General features: G+C 42.1%; 1 protein-coding gene across 1 annotated transcript in view; it reads left to right on the top strand.

The window, feature by feature from the left end:
* The first annotated feature begins 1,428 nt into the window (after positions 1–1,428).
* The window catches only part of gpd1b (glycerol-3-phosphate dehydrogenase 1b), a 23,709-nt gene continuing 2,636 nt past the window's right edge, over positions 1,429–22,501 (top strand). The window contains exons 1-7 of the mRNA XM_061219833.1: positions 1,429–1,586; positions 7,277–7,454; positions 8,739–8,879; positions 11,715–11,853; positions 18,378–18,490; positions 20,806–21,042; positions 22,335–22,441. Coding sequence (XP_061075817.1) covers positions 1,543–1,586; positions 7,277–7,454; positions 8,739–8,879; positions 11,715–11,853; positions 18,378–18,490; positions 20,806–21,042; positions 22,335–22,441 — 959 coding nt within the window. The 5' untranslated portion in view covers positions 1,429–1,542. The remainder of the gene's footprint in view (positions 1,587–7,276; positions 7,455–8,738; positions 8,880–11,714; positions 11,854–18,377; positions 18,491–20,805; positions 21,043–22,334; positions 22,442–22,501) is intronic.

The raw sequence follows: 22,501 nt of genomic DNA, 5'->3' as shown, positions 1-22,501 counted from the left end.
CCATCAGAATTGTTCTGATTAAGTCGGTGAACCCTGTGTTTTCTTGGGGGACACAACGCATATCTGGGAAATGGTTGTAGGCGACTGATATAATTTCTGACGCACCAATAAGGACCGGATGTTCTTTTGGAAATTAATGATATTCCAGTCTTGGTATGAAATGTGTAAGAAGCCTTATATCTTGGTGAGATATAAGGTTATAAAAGTTGTAAATTGTGACATTTAAGATGCTATTCTGGGTTCTTAACCAGTTTTAGATAGAGAACAGTAGAGTTGTTGTATTTGGTTTCCCTGTAATTGGCCTGTGCTGCAGTCTCTAAGTGACCCGTTTCCCTTCTCCAGGGACGGAAATGCTGTTTATTTAGGATTTTCCCCCTTGAAATTGTAAGGACCAAAAGTTTATGTTCATTATTTACTCTGTGTTTACCCCAATTTTTAATAAAGACCACATTTAAGTTGATACCTGCTGCTTCTTTGTCTAGTGCACCTTACCTAATCTTTCGTTAGGTCTCATTACATTACGTTCCAAGATATTTAGCAGACCCTCTTATCCAGAGCAACATACAACGAAGTGCAGATTGAACATGGGGACAAGTGTGATGAGGACCCTAGAGGACAGTACGGTTTCCGAGTCCTAGCGTGACCATACAGATACAATCGGAACCCTTGAAGAATACGTCAATTTATGAACTGGCATACCACGGTTGGCAGCTAGAATACCCCGAGTACAACAATACAATATCTAATACAATATCTATATCTAGATATGTGCCATTATAATCTTGGCATACACAAGGCACTCGTGGTGGTGGTAGGGAGGGAAAGGTGCAGTATGAAGTGATGAGCCTTCAGTTTGTTTGAAAGTGGTCAGAGACTCTGCTGTGGGGCCAGAACAGACAGCAGTCATGACCGAGAAGGGCAGGTGTCCCGAAGTAGCGGAACGGTGATAAGTGTATACGTCTTGATAAGTGATTGAATATATACAGGGACTGATCCCTTAACTGCCTGGTACGCGAGAACCAAAGTTTTTAATTTGATGCGATCACTCGTTACACCCCTGCGCTGGTTTGTTTGACACCAGCTGAACGGCCTACTATCAGCTATTCTCTCAGCTGACAACCACTTTACTCTACCAGTTTAACAAGCTAGGAGTGTCGAAAGCACAACTTAAACCTTTTTAAATCAGTTAAATCTGTTCTCATCTGGAATTCTCAGCAGCGAAACGTGTCTACTAGCCTCATATGCCAGTCACAAAACATTGATTTATGTTTATATCAGCCCACACACATAGAAGAAAGGTTAACTAGTCTGTGTAATGGAAGCCAGATTTGCAGATGAAACGGAATCATAACCGAACCGAATAATGATGGGCAAGCGACTGTTTTCCCACGGAAAGAAAATAACCTGCCGGAGGGGCGTGCTCTCCGCCGCGTTACGCCGTGCAAAGTATAAATACGCTTTAGTCTGGTGGCAGTTGTCAGCCTTCGTGTACGGCACCGTTGGAGGAACAGCTACATCAACCAGGCACGAGAAGGTCACACAATGGCAGCGCCAAAGAAAGTCTGCATTATCGGCTCTGGGAACTGGTGAGCGAATGTGTCACGTTTTCATTTCAGCGCGTACACGGGACGGACGGGGAGACTTGCGCCATGCCAATGTGTGTTGTTCTGTCTGCATACAATAAAACATTGAACTTATTTTGAACAAAAACTACCTTGAAAAACTTCAATACGACAGCTAATCGGTCGCTAGCCATTGATGCGGAGTTGAATTGTGCTTTTTTATGATCACGCGCACAAGTTAAACTGCACCTGCCTTCGGGTTCGCCGCCTCGGTTGTGAATTTATTTTTAGGCTAAATCTTGGCTGCAGTGAGGAGACCGCACTGGTGCTTCGACCCTTGTCTGAACTTGGGTGGAAGAAACTCTTGACTTCATTTTATTCATCATTATTATTAGGCTATTATTATTGTCTAACGGTCTGGCGACTGCAAAATTTTCGTTTTCAGCCTATTTCGTACAATTGCAAAAGCGTATAAGAACTAAACGACAGTTCAGTATGGATAAAGAAATGTATCCAATTTCTCAATGTATTGAACTTGTGTTCATAAAGAGAAAGCAAGGCTTTAGGCTACACTTCTGAAACGTATTATTTAACTACGCAGCCTAGACATAAATGTCAATTGGTACCGAATCAACGACGCAAACTTTGTAAGTTCAGCAACTACATTTGAAGAAAACCTCAGGTTGTAAAACTCTTAAGAAAGTAACAAGGCACAGTAGGCTATTCAAAGCAACACTGTTATTTGTTTTTGCTATGGTCTGAGCCGTATTTATAGCTCCGCGAGTTATCGGGTTGCACATACTCCTGTCTTGGCGATATAATTTCTCTGTCGAGAAAGCCTTTTAGGTTACTGTAGCAACATGTTCAGCTTGTCTATTAACTGTCTTTAACATATACCACTGTAGCGCGTTGTGAGCTACTATCGAGATAATTGTGTGAACCATGTAACTCCGCTCGGAGTGTGTTTTAATTTAATTTAGCGGATTTAATATGGATTCTGAGTGAGAATAGTTCACCTTTCTTGTCGGCTAGCCACAAGGGCAGCTCGTGATTAGAACTATTCAGTCTTATGCACCTGGAGAGACGCATGGTCTGCTGGGGTCCCCAACCATGGTCCAGAAGAGCTGTAGACCCATGACCTTGGGTTGCCTAATTTCAACTGTAAACTAGGCTACTCATTTGTAAGTATTGTTTTGCCCAGGTGCACTGACTAACTGAAGCAGAAAGTACAATTGAAAAGACTGCAGATGATAAAAACCTAGCGCACAATGACATGTTCCTGGGCCATTTAATGCCAACTCTAGGAGGTTGCCCCCCGGCACCTCTTGGATTTTTCTCTTTTTCGGTGTGTTTGTGGACAGCTATGAAACATTTGAGCTTCATACTCATGTAGTTTTCCCGGTAGAGCCATTTAAAATTTCCTGGCTGTCTTGTGGTGGCACAACAAACGTGCAGTGGCACAAAATGTGATTTTGAGGTTCTTAAAAGCCGCAAAAGTCTTTGTATATATATATTATGTCGTGTGCATATGAATTATATCTCACCACTTTCGTTTTTAGAGATATTTGGTCCTACAAAACTTGAATTTACCAGGGACCAATTTCTAGGGGTCATATCTCCAGAAGTAAACATACTTTTACTGCCGTTTTATTTGTAAATGAGTCATCTGAGAGCACTTTCTCATTGTGGAAAGATAGACATAATAAAGACAAAAGATAAACGGTAACATAATAATAGTAACTAATAACATTAGCTGAGATATGACCTGTGGAATATTCAGCTCCATACACCTTTACATACCTGTAACACCTTTGTAATCTAAAATGAAAGAGTCCAATTTCAGTTGCCAACATAGCCACTGTGGACTATTCCAGTTTAAACCCAGTCTAAACAGGGTTTAATCTATTAGTGTATACATCCTTGATAAATTTGATAAACCCTATTAACATTTTTTATTATTATAGTTTTGGTATCTCCAAATGCTACTTGAACATACTTGTTCAGGGGATTTATTGAAAAGGCCTCATTTCAAATCACAGCATCGATAAATGATTTGCATTATAAAACATTAATGTGTCGCAAGTTTAAACTTATCAATCAGTCATCCTTTATGATTAATGTCTTTATGTAATTTCATACACCTTAGTGCTTAACAAATTAAAATAGGAGATAAATAAATGGTTACAGAAGCATTACATATTTTAAAAGAAATACAACAAAGTTCAAGAGGGCAATAGAAGAACAATAACTTAACAATAACAGAACTTATTGTATATATTGGCAATGTATAATGTATCAAATATCGAATATATACAAAGATGGTGTATTTTTTTATTTCCTTGGATTGATGTGTGTACAAATGTCATTTCTAATCATACATTTACAAATACATTTCATTGATAAAGTTTGTTCATTACACAACCTATAGAATAATTTGTAATTTGTAATATGTAGTAGCATTTTGAGTGAAAACAATCAGACCAAATGAACAGATTTATTTTGTTTAAGGTGATCAAGGGTGAGGATGCAGTAATAGATTAAAAAGTGGAATAGTCCACAGTGGCTATACTGGTTACTGCAATCAGGCTATTCCATTTTAGATAATAACAGGTATGTAAAGATGTATGAAGTGAGGATAGTTGGAAGTACAAAACCCATTGAGTATGAAAGCCAGAAAAGTTGTAAAAAGATGTAAGGATGTAAAAGTTGAAGGAAGGATGTAACTTCAACATATCCAAAGTAGAGGGTCAGGTGAAAATCCTGACATTGGTTTCAGGACAGGTATAAATGTGCCTAAAATAGCCAAATCAAATTTTCCATGAGTCATATATTGGATGACTCTCGTTTGCAAATAAGACGGTGCTAAAATTGTGTTTACTTTCGGAAATGGGACCCCTCAAAATTGGTCCCCCTTAAAAAAAAGAAGCATTTTTAGAGCCAAATATTATCCTAAATGAAAGTATATGTACATGTTTTCTGCAGCCAGATATGAATTCAACAGACATATTTGCCTCTAGATACACACTTTTCACAGATCTAGGGCTTTTCCTTGTCCTTGTGGACCTGTAAAATCACATTTTGTGCCAAGATGCGTTCTTCATCGTGACACCCGGCAAAATTTTATTTAATTGGCTCAAAATGGCTCTTCTGGCAAAACCAGGGAGCACAAAGCTGCAACAAATGTTCAGGAGTTTAATATCTGAGTCATTACAGAAACATCCAAGAAGTGCTGTGGCGCAACCTCCTGGAGTTTTGCATGGAATGGTCTTTATCTTTTACAGTTTATCTTGAAAGGCAGTGTGCAGACAGAACTGCCAGATATGAGCAAATATCCAGAACCACCACCGCCCTCCTAATGTTCTTTTATATTAATGTAGCCAGTATCTCATGTGGCTGTTCTCCTGTCCCCTGCAGCTCTGCATGCAGACGGCGTGTGTTGGACAGCCTTCGGCTGGGTGTGATATTTAACTGTGTGCTGAAGCAGAGATGCAGCTTTGCCCTTTAGTAGGATATTTGAGCCAGGGGCAGCCTTGCAGTTCAGTTCAGCAGTCTCCTGTGAGGGCTCTTACTGAAGCCCTGCACACCTCAGTGTGTGTGTTAAATGCTAGGGAGGGTGAAAGGTAGGGACTATTCTAGGGTTCCACAGCTTAGGGGGGCCCACAGAAATGGCATTATGACTCCTAGCTATGCCCCTGGAAATGCGGAAATTTGTGGAGAAGCATTTTGATTGAAAACACCAGAAATATTCTGTTTCTTGGAAAGGTTTTTTCACCCACGCACCATTTACCCCCACACCATTCACTCACACAGACATTCACTCACACACACATTCACTCACACACACATTCACTCACACACCATTCACTCACACACACATTCACTCACACACCACCCGCACACCATTCACTCACACACATTCACTCACACACACCATTCACTCACACACACACATTCACTCACACACCATTCACTCACACACATTCACTCACACACACATTCACTCACACACACATTCACTCACACACACATTCACTCACACATCACCCGCACACCATTCACTCACACACACCACTCACCCACACACATTCACTCACACACACCATTCACTCACACACACACATTCACTCACACACCATTCACTCACACACCATTCACTCACACACATTCACTCACACAAAATGCAATAGAAATGCAAAAGCAAGGATGTGTAACCAACGTGTAAGAATTTTCATGGAGATAAAGCACTCTTTGTTTGGTAAGGCACTTTATTACATGCAGCAATGAAAGATAAACACAAAACATCAGTTCAGTGCTTCTCTGAAGAAAGGCAGCAAGCTTTCAGACCTGGGTCAAATTCAAAAATGTCTTTGATTGAACTAGCCTACTCGTATACACTTCACAGAGCTCGTTTTGTGTATTGGAACGTATTAAATACTCTCTAGAGGTCCAAATTCCCGGCTCTGTAATTTTCAATTGAAAGTATTGATAACCAACTTTGTCTCTCTTGGCTCTCTTGTCTTGTCTCTCTTGGCTCTTTAAGCAGGTCATGATAAGTTTTTAGTTTTCAGAACGAGCGTTTGGCTGTGGCGGCAGGTTGTGCACACATCGCCAAAGGCAGGTGCTAGTTTAAAAAAATGAATCTACCTTTGGTAGTTTTGCTGTGTTTTACAGTTGTACAGTAGCGTAACCCGACACTGAACGTGATAGATCAAGCCCAATTCAAAGCAAGCCAATCATGTCATGGACCGTCAAAAACAAATAGTTTCTCACAAACCTTTGCGAAGAACAGATAAAGATACATATAATGGAAGCAACCTTTTTAAAACTATATATTTTCTCCACCTCTTACAACATTAACGTATCAGTCACTTTCTCTACTGCCAAACTAAAAAATAGGTTTGTAACCATGGGGGAGATATGCTGTGCAGTATTTTTAGCAGGAGAAAATTTCGTCTCCCAGTTCATCGGTACAACTCAGCAGTCCTCTTGTCACCATATTTGACCAAGGTCTAGTCCAAATTAGTGTTTATCTCAACCGCCTAGATACCTACTGTTACAGCCCAACCTGGTATGGCCATGACAAAAGGAAATTACAAGTTAAAACGATATTTATTTATTGAAGCTAAATTAACACAAAGACAAGCCAATGTGGTGTGAAAGTCAGTGTCATTAGTGGTGGAGTTGAGTGGATGTGTGAAAAGTATGGTGAGGCAGTGTGGTGTCACACAAACCCAAACGCCTGTGAGAGACACCAGCAAGCAGCACAGGCGGGTGGTCACACTGTCACATGTTCGATTGATTCAGTCACGGACTCATTCTTCTGACTCAGCTCTGAGAAAAACATCTTTATGTTACGGCTGGGCAAACCCCCAATGTTCATCCCACTGCTGACACGCACACACACACACACACACACTCACACACACACACGCACACACACACACACTCACACACACACACACACACACACACACTCACACACACACACACACACACACACACACACACACACACACACTCACACACACACACACACACACACACACACACACACACTCACACACACACACACATACAAACACACACTATTGCTGAAAGATTATTTAGATTTTGATCAGAATCAGGAAGAACAGGTCACGCACCCCTATCTGCCCCCCCCCCCCTCCCCTCCATTTTGTTTGTGTGATGACTGTACACCCCTTTCCCCCCCACAGGGGCTCTGCCATCGCCAAGATCGTGGGCTCGAACACGGCGACGAACCCCAAGTTTGAGAAGACCGTCAGCATGTGGGTGTTTGAGGAGATGGTGGACGGACGCAAGCTGACCGAGATCATCAACACCGACCACGTGAACGTGAAGTACCTGCCTGGACACCCGCTGCCCCCCAACGTGGTGAGAGACCGGGGCGTGGACACCGACTGCTCGGGCTTATGCATGCCTGATACATCTGGCATAGATGTGTAACAGTCTTACAAACCTCACTTATTCACATCCACTTATGACAGGGTATCCTGAAGACTTCCTGTAGACTTATAACCGATTTATCTGTATACACAGGTTAACATTAGTCTTATAAGCTCGTATAGACGTATAGACTATGAAAGACTACCTAGACTCAAGTAGGAAGTTGTTTTTGGTTTTTTAACGATTTCACCTCATTGGGGTTATAATACACTCATATTAGATTTATGTTACATTGGAAATAATTATATGAGTTGGTGGATATGACTGTAATTAGCTGCAGTGCCAGAATTTCTATTGGAGAGGCTGAGGTGGAAGCCCAGCCTAATTCCATTCAGAAACTCAATGGGCTTTAATGTTACTGACATCAGCACACTGTGATTGGCTGTAATTTATTCCAGACTCAAGGCGGTGTGTAAACCACAGTCTCGGTGGTCAAACGCAAAGCGCTATAGAGCGGTCTGTTAAGGTGGTTTGTGCCATTACACACTGTTCAATGAGGTGGTTTGTGCCATTACACACTGTTCAATGAGGTGGTTTGTGTCGTTATGCACTGTGTGATGAGGTGGTTTGTGCTGTTATGCACTGTGTGATGAGGTGGTTTGTGCTGTTACGCACTGTGTGATGAGGTGGTTTGTGCTGTTACGCACTGTGTGATGAGGTGGTTTGTGCTGTTACGCACTGTGTGATGAGGTGGTTTGTGCTGTTATGCACTGTGTGATGAGGTGGTTTGTGCTGTTACGCACTGTGTGATGAGGTGGTTTGTGCCATTACGCACTGTGTGATGAGGTGGTTTGTGCCATTACACACTGTTCAATGAGGTGGTTTGTGCCGTTATGCACTGTGTGATGAGGTGGTTTGTGCTGTTATGCACTGTGTGATGAGGTGGTTTGTGCTGTTATGCACTGTGTGATGAGGTGGTTTGTGCTGTTATGCACTGTGTGATGAGGTGGTTTGTGCTGTTACGCACTGTGTGATGAGGTGGTTTGTGCTGTTACGCACTGTGTGATGAGGTGGTTTGTGCTGTTACGCACTGTGTGATGAGGTGGTTTGTGCTGTTACGCACTGTGTGATGAGGTGGTTTGTGCTGTTACGCACTGTGTGATGAGGTGGTTTGTGCTGTTAAGCACTGTGTGAGGAGGTGGTTTGTGCTGTTATGCACTGTGTGATGAGGTGGTTTGTGCTGTCTGACGAGGCTCCTCCTTCTCTCCCCAGCTGGCCGTTCCGGAGCTCCTAGACGCTGTGAAAGGGGCGGACGTGCTGGTGTTTGTCATCCCGCACCAGTTTGTGGGGAAGGTGTGCGACACCATCAAGGGCCACATCAAGAGCGACGCTGTGGGCATGTCTCTCATCAAGGTCTGTGATTTTACATCCCACTGGGAATGAATTTTTTCTTTGCTATTTTACTTCACTATTTAACTGTATTTTACTTTTGTTCAATGTGTAATGTTTTATTTTGTTGTTAATTTCTGTGCAAAACAGTTATTCATACAATATAAAGCTGTTATGCATTATATCACATAAAAGATACAATACGGGCAGTTACAAATTATTGCCACTTTTAGATATTGCAATATAAAAAAATACATACTGCTGCAAAATACACTGTGAGCACTTTATTAGGTAGACCTATACACCAGCATGTTAATGCAAATATTTAATCAGCCAATCATGCGGCAGCAACTAAATGCATAAAAGCATGCAGATATGGTTGAGAGATTCAGCTGTTTTTTTGACCAAATGTCAGAATGGGGAAGAAATATGATCTAAGTGACTGTGGAAGGATTGTTGGTGCTAGACAGGGTGGTTTGAGCATCTCAGAAACTGCTGATCTCCTGGGATTTTTCACACACAACAGTCTCCTAGTGTTTGCAGAGAATGATGTGAAAAACAGAAAATATCCAGTGAGCAGCAGTTCTGCCAGCAAAAACGCCTTGTTAATGAGAGAGGTCAGAATGGCCAGACTGATCAAAGCTGACAGGAAGGTGACAGTAACGCAAATAACCACACATTACAACAGTGGTATGCAGAAGAGCATCTCTGAACACACAACACCTCAAACCTCTTAAGTGGATAGACTACAGCAGCAGAAGAATATACCTAATAAAGTGCTCACTTGTTTAGGTGTATATTTCTGTCTATATTTATGTTTATAAATGTCCATATTTACAATATATTGTAGTATATTCCATTTCCATTAGGGTGGTATGATGGTAATCTGTCCAGAGTGTATTCCTGCCTTTCACCCAATGCATGATGGGATAGGCTCCTGCTCCCCTGGGGTCCTGGCCAGGAATAAGCAGGTTAGACAATGGATGGATGACGGATATACGGATGTTATCTTGGTTGTGGAAATAATATGGTTCTAGCTCTGCAATGAGATGTGCTGTATGTACACACTTTGTTACCTTGGAAACACATTTATTACAAATGAATGCTCCGCTCACTGCAGTAATAGGGCAATAAAACGCTGATCCCCCCCTCATCCTCCCATATGACTACAATAAAGCTCAAAGGTGTCCTTTCAGAATTCATGTCAGTCAATGAAGTGACACACATGGATTGTGTGATTGCTCCAACAGGTCTCACTGTTTTCTGGCAGAAAACAAAGCATTAGCTTAGCGTAGCATTAGCATAGCATTGCGTGACGTGACCCCAGCCTCACAACAGGCTGTTTCAATCAATCAATTTTAATTTCTGTCGCGCTTTTAACAAAGCGGCCCCCAAGAGTACGCCTAGGGCAACAGTGGCAAGGAAAAACTCCCTGGCTAACAGGAAGAAGCCTTGAGCAGACCCTGACTCAGTAGGGGAACCCATCTGCAGCTGTTTGACACCAGTCTATTGGAAAAAATAGAATTGCATATAAACAGATGAATTGTAGTATATAAATGTCCCATCCAAATAAATTAACTCTAAGAAAAGATGACTCCGGTCATGTAGAGATGCCATGACCTGGATGTCACTGTCAGGCAAGGGGACAGGCTGGTCTTGGTCTTTATCATTACTATTCTGTTTCTTTTTCTATTTTATTTTTTATTTGCTTAGAACATAGATTATTTGCTTAGAAAAATCAAATGTTCTAAGTTTTATAAATCTGTGTGTGTATTGTGAAGATTTCCCAGTTGCAGCTCTTTTGTGGATGATCCGGTGTAGGAAGTGTCCAGAGACCAGGCTGTGTTTCTGAGTGGACCAGAGACCAGGCTGTGTTTCTGAGTGGACCAGAGACCAGGCTGTGTTTCTCACACTGGACCAGAGACCAGGCTGTGTTTCTGAGAGTGGACCAGAGACCTCCAGGCTGTGTTTCTGACACTGGACCAGAGACCAGGCTGTGTTTCTCACACTGGACCAGAGACCAGGCTGTGTTTCTGAGAGAGGACCAGAGACCAGGCTGTGTTTCTGAGAGTGGACCAGAGACCAGGCTGTGTTTCTGAGAGAGGACCAGAGACCAGGCTGTGTTTCTCACACTGGACCAGAGACCAGGCTGTGTTTCTGAGAGAGGACCAGAGACCAGGCTGTGTTTCTGAGAGTGGACCAGAGACCAGGCTGTGTTTCTGACAGTGGACCAGAGACCAGGCTGTGTTTCTCACACTGGACCAGAGACCAGGCTGTGTTTCTGAGAGAGGACCAGAGACCAGGCTGTGTTTCTGAGTGGACCAGAGACCAGGCTGTGTTTCTGACACTGGACCAGAGACCAGGCTGTGTTTCTCACACTGGACCAGAGACCAGGCTGTGTTTCTGAGAGAGGACCAGAGACCAGGCTGTGTTTCTGAGAGAGGACCAGAGACCAGGCTGTGTTTCTGAGAGAGGACCAGAGACCAGGCTGTGTTTCTGAGAGTGGACCAGAGACCAGGCTGTGTTTCTGAGAGATGACCAGAGACCAGGCTGTGTTTCTGAGAGTGGACCAGAGACCAGGCTGTGTTTCTGAGTGGACCAGAGACCAGGCTGTGTTTCTGACACTGGACCAGAGACCAGGCTGTGTTTCTGAGAGAGGACCAGAGACCTCCAGGCTGTGTTTCTGACACTGGACCAGGGACCAGGCTGTGTTTCTGACACTGGACCAGAGACCAGGCTGTGTTTCTGAGAGAGGACCAGAGACCAGGCTGTGTTTCTGAGAGAGGACCAGAGACCAGGCTGTGTTTCTGACACTGGACCAGAGCCCAGGCTGTGTTTCTCACACTGGTTGTGTTTCAGGGAGTGGACGAGGGCCCAGAAGGCCTGAAGCTAATCTCTGACGTCATCAGAGAGAAACTGGGCATCGTCATGACTGTGCTGATGGGAGCCAATCTGGCCAATGAGGTGGCAGAGGAAAAGTTCTGCGAAACCACCATTGGTAAGGGGAGCGGAGAGTGAAGGTGGTCAGATGGGCTTCAATTGTGAGTGGGTACCGTTTATTCTTGTCATCTTATGGTCTTTTTTTGTGACCCTAATTATCTGGGTTTTCAAAGTCTTTGGTCTCCCATCGCAGTACATTACTTTTAGAAAACCACAGGGACCTCATATTCAGAAAATCCAAGTATATATGGTCTCAATATTTTAGGTACACTAACACAATTTATAAATTTATTTACATTTAAAGTAAATGCTCAATGAAATGTAATATTTGTCTTACCTTCCACGTCGTCAGTTTTCACAAACTGTCCCACACCTTCTGCTGCAGTCAATGTTAACTTTATGAGGATAGACCTAGGGCGGGATCCTGAAATTCCTTTTTGAATACCATTTGAACATTAGTGGCAGCAAATGAGACAAAAGGCAGTTTTAAAAAACACTACTAACTGCTTTCAAGGCAAAGAAAGAGAATTTGTGACCTTGGAATTATAAGGTTCTATCTGCATTGGTTTTGAGATATTAAGCTTCAAACCAAAGCAAAGTTAATGGGCACCAAGCAGATAGAACCTTTAACATTGAGCATTTCCTCATACAGTATGTTTAAAACTTCAAACACATATTTAGTGCCCTATGAACAACATATTATATCAGTTAGAACTGTATAATTCTAAGCTCTCAAATTGTGCAATGTGGGAACATTTAAATGTAATGAATTCATGGGAAGTATGGAAAACTAGAGTAAAGTAACGTGATGTTAATGCAATTTAGCAATCTTAATTTTCCATAACTGGTATTCCATAAGACCTTCTTTTGGAGATTGTTAGCTCATACACCTTACAGTGGTACCGTACGGAGTGCGGAAGTGAGAAGTTTTTTTTTCATTAATTTTTTTACCAAACGCTTGAGGGCAAACTTGCTGTTCATCACAAATTGTAATAGACCGTCAACAAACTCAACTGAACAAACTCATAGCTCACTGCACATGCTAGTGAACATTACTTATTCATACTCTTCATATTTGCTTATAGCATTGAAGCAGAGAGACGGTTTATTTAGAATAACATTGGTTAGACAGCTACTTGTTATTTAGATTGTTACTGTAGTTCAGCTTCTGAAGCAAATGATAGCGTTAGCTAGCTGAGTCATATCAGTCTGGGGAATATAAATAATCGCTCATGAAAACAACAAAGTAAGGTTTTTTATTACTAATTTTATATTTATGAATGAAAAATCTTGCCAGCATCATTATCAAATTTATTATAAAAAAAGGTTTTTACACCACATTATAAGTTATCAAAAACCAGCTTATATATCAAAGACCAAGCTAGAAGTATCTGCTTAATACCGATCATTTTTCAACTTAAGATAAAACTCAGGCCACCAAAACAAGAGAAAATATGATGGGGAATATGATTCCAGATTAAAATCGGATTTTTTAGAAAATGCTTCGCCCCATTGATTTTTAGGGTGGTAAAAATCCAGGAAACTAAGCCCTCCAGATTCATAATTATTCATAACCATACTTTTTATGATAGTGTCTATAATTTTCCCAGAGAAAGTTAAAGAGCATCTGATTTTACTGGCAAGATGTAAAGAAAGAACAGCATATGTGAGCCAAGATATTCCTTAGTAATTAAGACTCTTCAAGGACAAATCTCTTTGCAACCACCAATTCAATATCCTTTCAGTTTTTTTAATAATAGAGTAGAATTTAAAGAGCATCTTGATTTTTTAAAAGAAAATATAGGGCCCCAAATATGTAACGTCTTCCATGACAGGGATATTGTACATCAGTCTTTAACAGCTAACAGTTCACATTTATATTCAAGCATAGACTAGAACCCTGAGAAAACTCTTATAGAAAAATGTATTATATGAAAGGTAACAGGTATCTGACTTGCATCTTTAAAAAAGAGTGTGGTATCATCAGCCAGCTGACTAATAATGATATCCCCACCAGCTATGGAGATTCACTGTTAATAATAGAGGTTGTGAGAATTTGTGTACAAAGTAAGAACAGATATGGTGAGATCGGACGTCCCTGAAGAATGCCAGGTTTCAGATGAAATCTAGGGGCCGTGCCATGTTTAATTTTGATTAAGCTATTTCCATTGGCATACAGTTTTAATAGCCTTACAGAAAAAATAGCCAAAGCCTACTTTTTCTAGGGAGTGAAAGATACATTTATGTTTTACCGCATCAAAGGCCTCCAGAAAGAGGATGACGCTGTCTTCAGCCAGCAGCTCAGAATAGTCAAGTTAGTCCAAGACAAGTCTAAAATGATTAGAAATATGTCTATTTTTCATAAAGTCTGATTGCTTCTCGTCAATAATTGAGTCCAGGACTGCTGTAAGTCTCTTGGCAAATATTAGAGGAATAATTTTGTAATCGTTATTGAGCTGACAGATGGGTCTCCAATTATCAGTGAGAAGCACATCTTTTTTGGGCTTGGGAATCGGTCTAATCAGACCTTGAGCTAGGCTCGGAGGAAGAGCGTTATTTTCTATGCTTTCTAAAAAAGCTGAAGCGGAAATGAGGCAAGCTGGCGTGAAAAAGATCGATAAAACTCTGTAGTGATGCCGTCATTGCCAAGAGATGTATTGTTCTTAAGTAGCGAGTCACAGAGGAGCGTCACAGAGGAGCTTAACAGAGTCAACAACCTGCCAAGAGCAGTGTCACAGAGTATCAATTATGTCAATAGATTTAGAATCCTTTACTGAATTTAGGAATGCATTTGTGACCTCTTCATTATATTTTGAGCTATACAAGTTTCCATAGAAGTTACAGCAGAAATTTGAAATGAGCTTGGCATTATTAGTGATGGCACCATTAATATTTAACTGATGAATAGAGTTATTTTTAGAAAGCCTAAAAAAGTATGCAGAATTTTGTTCTCCCTCCTCTAGCCTCTTCCTGGATCTTACAAAGGCTCCCTCTACCTTACCCCGAAATATTGCAACTAGCTTATTCTGAAGATATAACAGATTCAGCCTATCCTCTTCTGAGATGTCATCAGGGGGCCTTTGATAAAATGAGGTAATTTCAGAAATCAGCTCTTCGAGGCTTTACATAACTCCCATACCTTCTTAAAAATGTACTTATCTCAAATTTACAGAGTTCCCTATAGGATTTACCCATTTTAGTCTTATTCCAGAACTGAGTAATTAATCTGTTGACCTGATCTGTTTAACCACTTTAACTACTTCATATTCTAGTAAGGAGTTATTTAATTTCCACTATGAAGATCTACCGTGTTATCAGGTACAAATAATTGGATGTTATTATTAATTGGCCTATGGTCAGTAAGGGGTGTAGTCAGGATATTAATAGTAATATTATCTTTATTGATGGAGTTGGATATTAGCCAGAAATCGATGCAAGGTTCCTGCTCTGTCTGTGAATGATCTGTCATTAGGAAATTTCTCTCCTCATGTAAACAAGATTAAACGTTCCCATAAAGATCTTCAAGCTTGTGTTAAAAGAGGAGGGCTGCCCTAGAGGCCATCTATCAATTTCATTATCTAAAGTTATATTAAAAAATAAAATAATTAGGGTATTTGGAAAGCCAAAAGAGAATTCTAATTTCCAAGGATTCAAGTAAATTATCATTCTCAGGTTTAGTACTATATCCATATATGTTAGCAGTAATGATAGTAATATTATTAAATCTAATCCTATTCTTAACTGTAGTGACTCCAGCAGAGTGCTCAGGGCCATAAGAACCTAATATTGTTACCCCATTGTGATCTCCAAATGTTGATATCAGCAGATAACAAATATCAGTTTTAAGTTGTTCAGCAAATAAAAACAAGGCTTTACATTTACAATTCTGTCTTAACCCCCTGGCATTAAGAGAAACTATAGATGAAGGCAAGGTTATTAATTAACAAGATAAAACATCATATTCTTATACCAATTTTACTGCAAATGTATTTCAATGATGTATGTGTATATATATATATATATATATATATATATATATATATATATATATATATATACACTACCGGTCAAAAGTTTTAGAACACCCCAATTTTTCCAGTTTTTTTATACTCATTGTACTCTGAAATTAAAGCATAGAACAAATAAACTATTGAGGTTAAAAAATAAATCATGGAATCAATTTATAAACCAAAATGTATTCTAAACTTTTGACTCATCAAAGTAGCCACCTTTGGCAGATATAACAGCTGAACACACTTGTGGCATTCTTTCTACAATGGAAATCAAATATTCTGTAGAAAGTTCTTCCCAACTCTGTTGCAGAAGTTCCCATAAATGTGTGGCACTTGTAGGTTGCTTTGCTTTCACTCTTCATCCCAAACCAGCTCGATGGGGTTTAAGTCTGGAGACTGTGCTGGCCACTCCATGTTTTCAAGCTTACCATCTTGTTCCTTTTTCCTGAGGTAGTTCTGGCATAGCTTGGACGTATGTTTTGGGTCATTATCTTGCTGTAGGATGAACCCCTGACCAACTAGGCGCATACCAGAGGGTACTGCATGGCGCTGCAGAATGCCGTGGTAACCGTTTTGGTTCAGGGTGCCTCTCACTCTGTACAAGTCACTGACCCTGGATCCAGAAAAACAGCCCCAGACCATCACGCTTCCTCCTCCATGTTTGACAGTTGATGTCACACACTGAGGAACCATCCTTTCGCCTACTCGACGGCGTACAAAAATCCTGCGTGATGAACCGAAGATTTCAAACTGTCCATAACACCTTCTTCCAGTCTTCAGTAGTCCATTGGCGGTGTTTCATGGCCCAGGCAAGCCTCTTCTTATTCTGACGTCTTAGCAATGGCTTTCTTGCTGCAACTCGACCGTTCAAACCTGCAAGTCGATGTCTTCTCTTCACAGTTGAAACTGAGACTTGCTTACTACGACCACTATTAAGCTGTGCTTGAAGCTGTTGTCCTGTGAGCCGCCTATTACGCAAGCTGTTGACTCTCAGAAACTCTTCCTGTCAGAGTTTCTCCCAGTTTCTGAGTGCCTTTTGATGGTGAAGGAAACTGTACTCACTGACACCTTGACTTTCTTCGCAATTTCTCTGTAGGAAAGCCCTACATTTTTAAGTGTCATGATGGTCTGTCTTTCTTCCATTGTTAATTGCCTTTTTCTCGCCATTTTTATAGTAACACACTACTTTCTGCAGTACAATACTGTTCAAATGATGCTCACAAGGGTATGGTACCATAGTGTGTTCCAACACTACTTTTATGCAGACAGAGGGTGTTGTTAAGTAATCAAGAAAAGTTGAAACACCTGTAGGAATTGGTAGCACCAACTTTCAAGGCTTGATCAACCTCCATTGCTGCAGAACAGCTTTAAGTTGTTAACCCATTTCTTGTTCCCTGAAAAAGGCCTTTTTGTATAATTCTGAAATGTATATTATTTTTCAGTTTTGGGTAACCGTACCTTTTTTTTTTTAACCTCTAGCAGTTCACTACTTACCTTTGTACCATTTCAAGCTATTCATTGGACTTGAACGGCTTGAATTTCAATAAAAAACTGGAAAAATTGGGGTGTTCTAAAACTTTTGACTGGTAGTGTATATATATATATATATATATATATATATATATATATACACACATTCACCAAGCACTTTAGTAGGAACATTTTTCAGTTAATGTTCACATCAACCATCAGAATGTGGGAAAAATGTGATCTAAGTGACTTTGACCATGGAACGATTGTTGGTGGCAGACAGGGTGGTTTGAGCATCTGAGAAACTGGTGTTCTCCAGGGATTTTCACACACAACTAGTCTCTTGAGTTTGCAAAGAATTGTGAGCAGCAGCAATTTAGGCTATAGATCCCCTAAAAGGTTATAGAACTGTGAGACTATAGATATGTAAGGTTGTAGATCCTCTGTACAGTTATAGATCCCTGTAAGGCTGTATATCCCCTGTTACGCTGTAGATCTGTATGATTGTAGATCCCCTGTATGGTTGTACATCTCCTGTAAGGTTAAAACTCCCCTATAAGGTTATAGATCCCCTGTGTGGTTAAAGATCCCTGTATGTTGTAGATCCCCTGTGTGGTTATAGATCCCTGTATGTTGTAGATCCCCTGTGTGGTTAAAGATCCCTGTATGTTGTAGATCCCCTGTGTGGTTAAAGATCCCTGTATGTTGTAAATCCCCTGTGTGGTTGTAAATCCCCTGTGAGGTTATCGATCCCCTGTGTGGTTAAAGATCCCTGTATGTTGTAGATCCCCTGTGAGGTTATCGATCCCCTGTGTGGTTATAGATCCCCTGTGAGGTTAAAGATCCCCTGTGTGGTTATAGATCCCCTGTGTGTTTATAGATCCCTGTGTGGCTATAGATCCCCTATGTGGTTATAGATCCCTGTGAGGTTATAGATCCCTGTGTGGTTATAGATCCCCTGTGAGGTTATAGATCCCCTGTGAGGTTATAGATCCCTGTGAGGTTATAGATCCCCTGTGAGGTTATAGATCCCCTGTGAGGTTATAGATCCCCTGTGAGGTTGTAGATCCCCTGTGTGGTTGCCCCCTCCCTCCTGCAGGCTGTAAGAGCGCGGAGCACGGTCCGATGCTGAAGGAACTGATGCAGACCAAAAACTTCCGCGTGTCGGTGGTGGCCGAGGCCGACGTGGTGGAGATCTGCGGGGCTCTGAAGGTGGGGACAGCACGGTGTGCAAATATTTAACTCTCTCATTCAGGAATTTCAGCACATACACTTAGCCACAGTCACTAGAACAGCTAACATTAGATTTGTACACATAATCCACTGAGGTTGTGTGTGTTTCTGTGCTTTATCAGGTTCTGTGTTCTTGTGTCTTGAGCAGAAGTGTCTGTCCAGCATGATTTCACAACATTTTTCACATACTGTCCATTCATATAGCTAGATATGTCCTGAAGACACTGCAGCAGGGAAGTATGATTGTTCTTGGTGGATTTAAGACAGCCAGGGTTTCAAATAACAACCTGTATTCTGTAGTGTGTAAAATAATCACTCCTGTAGTACTGTGTGTGGCCTGTAGGATGTAAAATAGTCACTGGCTCTCCTGTAGTACTGTGTGTGGCCTGTAGGATGTAAAATAGTCACTGGCTCTCCTGTAGTACAGTGTGTGGCCTGTAGGATGTAGAATAGTCGCAGTCTCTCCTGTAGTACTGTGTGTGACCTGTAGGGTGTAAAACAGTCACTGACTCTCCTGTAGTACTGTGTGTGACCTGTAGGGTGTAAAACAGTCACTGACTCTCCTGTAGTACAGTGTGTGGCCTGTAGAGTGTAGTACAGTGGTCAGAGACATGGTATTATAGTTGAATGTTTTAGCATCGTCAGCTTTCATTGGTGGTTCAGTGATCTGCGTCTTTATACGCTGGGTAGTCAGGTCTGGCTCCACTGCTCATTTGGGTGAATGCACTTATGATCTCCGATAAGTCACTCTGGATAAAACCGTCAGCTAAATGAATGTAATATAATGTAGTGTAATGTAATTAAATATAGCGTAATGTAGCATAATGTAATGAATCAAAAGGCATTAAACGAGACCAAACGTGTTCAAAGTGTTCAAAGTTCCCTGTGTTAGTAATTGGGGAGTTACTGTGTTCGCACGGTCTCAGTGCCGTGAATCCACCTGGGCGATGCGCATGAACGCTCCAGTGACCCTGCAGTGAGCAAATGGCCCGGTAAATTAAATATACTCAGTGGCTTTGATGACAGAAATGAGTGTGGACTTTGGATAAAAGGGCTCATTTGCCCGAAAAAATCTCATTTTCAGAGTTGGTAATCCACAATGAGCAAACGTGAAAGAGCTCATTGTGCCGGGGCTGGATTCCATTAGCGGTGTGAAGGAGGCTTGTTTATAGGAAAATATTTTATCCCCTGGCATCCGTCAGATATCTGACCAAAGCCAGGACGGCAGAATCATCCTCCGTCTAACAGCAAAGATCATATTTACTTTCCTAAGATATTCGGGCATTTAGTGAAGGCTCTTCTTACACAATATTCTTTACATACAATCAATTTGTATTGATTGATTCAAATTCTTTTCTGCACTTTACTGAGCTTGTCTGGTGTATTGGAACCTATGAAATACTTTCAAAAAGTGCAAACCTGCCTTCTGGTCCTCTTTATTGGCTCTATTGCACCAGGCAAGGTCAATCAAAAATCATTTGAATCCAAAAACGATCCATTTTACCCACATCTGAACCACACTACTGCTTCACACTTGACTATGAATGAGGGTCACAGGCTACATGGAGAGTCACAGGGAAGACGCAGCATTTCTCTGTGTCGAGGCTGGGTTCTCGGTGTAAGTTTGGGTGTGCCTCCCGCAGAACGTGGGTGCGGGGTGCTGTGGGAGGCACACCTGACGGACACACCTGAAGGGCTCAGTTTCGGCAATAACACCAAGGCTGCGGTGATGCTCTGCCCCGCAGAACATCGTGCTGGTGGGGGCGAGGTTGCTAACGTGCTAACGCTCGCTGCTCTGTCCCTCAGAACATCATGGCGGTGGGGGCGAGGTTGTTAACGTGCTAACGCTCGCTGCTCTGCCCTGCAGAACATCATGGCGGTGGGGGCGAGGTTGCTAACGTGCTAACGCTCGCTGCTCTGTCCCTCAGAACATCGTGCCGGTGGGGGCGAGGTTGCTAACGTGCTAACGCTCGCTGCTCTGTCCCTCAGAACATCATGGCGGTGGGGGCGAGGTTGCTAACGTGCTAACGCTCGCTGCTCTGTCCCTCAGAACATCGTGCCGGTGGGGGCGAGGTTGCTAACGTGCTAACGCTCGCTGCTCTGTCCCTCAGAATGTGGTGGCGGTGGGGGCGAGGTCGCTAACGTGCTAACGCTCGCTGCTCTGCCCTGCAGAACATCGTGGTGGTGGGGGCGAGGTTGTTAACGTGCTAACACTTGCTGCTCTGCCCCTCAGAACATCATGGCGGTGGGGGCAGGGTTGCTAACGTGCTAACGCTCGCTGCTCTGCCCCGCAGAACATCGTGGCGGTGGGGGCGGGGTTCTGCGACGGGCTGGGGTTCGGCGATAACACCAAGGCGGCGGTGATCCGGCTGGGCCTGATGGAGATGATCGCCTTCGCCCGGGTCTTCTGCACCGCCGGCCCCGTCTCCCCGACAACCTTCCTGGAGAGCTGCGGCGTCGCTGACCTCATCACCACCTGCTACGGCGGCCGCAACCGCAAGATCGCCGAGGCCTTCGCCAAAACCGGCAAGGTGAGGCGCCGTGGAACCGTGGCTGTCCCGACGTGGAGATACTGCGTATTACTACCATCTTATTCTTAGCATTGTTGCTACTTCTTTTTGTTGCTATTTTTAATGTTGTTTATTTTATATCAGACCTTGGTCAAATACGTCATTGTTTTAGATTCAAGTAGTTTTCTACACTTTACTGAGCTTTTCTGGTGTATTGGAACCTATGGATGGGCGGCCTGTAGCGTAGCGGTTAAGGTAAATGACTGGGACAGGCAAGGTTGATAGTTCTAAGCCCGGTGTAGCCAAAATAAGATCCGCACAGCCGTTGGGCCCTTCAGCAAGGCCCTTAACCCTGCATTGCTTCAGGGGAGGATTGTCTCCTGCTTAATCTAATCAATTGTACGTCGCTCTGGATAAGAGTGTCTGCCAAATGCCAATAATGTTATGAAATGCTCTCAAAAACTGCAAAACCCACCTTCTGGTCCTCTTTGTTGGCTCTGTTCAACCAGGCAAGATCAATCATGCTCTGAAAAGTATTTGAATCCAAAACAATTATGTACATGACTCAGGTTTTGTTTGTTTTATATACAGTATATTTATTATTTTGTCATTATTGCTTTTCTGCGGTTATCATGAGGTGAGTCAGTTTGTCCACTGTAACCTCTTATTTCACAGGTCAACCACCATTAAAGCAACCTTGACTAAAAAACATCTGAAAATGAATGAATAAATCTCTCATGTGGTTCCTGTTATAAGCATTTTTTATTAGCAGGTGACTCTGTAACCTACAGATTCTGTTATTACACCCTACTGCACTGCTGGAGTGAACTTCAGTATCTGTTCTTCCGGTTAGTTTTTATTATACAGGGGGGACGTTTGAAACCATTAAATGCAGTGTTCAAATAATTAATCTAAGATTTTTTTAGGTTTAAAGCTCTGAGTCTGTTTTACAGCCTGTCCCCTGTGGTGCAGAAAGGAGGGATAAAAGAAGGAGTAAAAAAGATGAAAAGGTCTATCCAGGAAAGGAATGTCAGGGCCATTAAACCAGGGGTAAAGATGAATCAATGGGAAGATGCCCTAGTTGCAGTCAGCGGTAATTTGTAAGAGTGCTCGAAGCACGATAGCATGGTACCTGTTCTGAGGGACAAGGGGACACTGTTCAAAATCTCTGTGTACCTGAGGAAGACTGATCTGCCGACTATATGGAGGTTTGAGCTTGATTGAGATGTGGCTGGGGAAGAAATTGCCGTTGACTGGAGGGAGATTATTATTTTGAAAGTGATTGAACGAGCTTCTGTCTCTCCCCTCCTCAGACCATCGAGGAACTGGAAAAGGAGATGCTTAATGGGCAGAAACTTCAAGGTCCAGCAACCGCAGCGGAAGTCAACCACATCCTTCAGCGCAAAAAGATGGTGGACAAGTATGCAGCGCTAACAGGCTAAAGCTAATTCCACACACATTCCATCTCAGTTATCTGTCT

Source organism: Conger conger, chromosome 14 (assembly GCF_963514075.1).
Source record: "Conger conger chromosome 14, fConCon1.1, whole genome shotgun sequence".
Classification (NCBI taxonomy): domain Eukaryota; kingdom Metazoa; phylum Chordata; class Actinopteri; order Anguilliformes; family Congridae; genus Conger; species Conger conger.
This window is presented reverse-complemented; position numbering and strand designations above follow the sequence as displayed.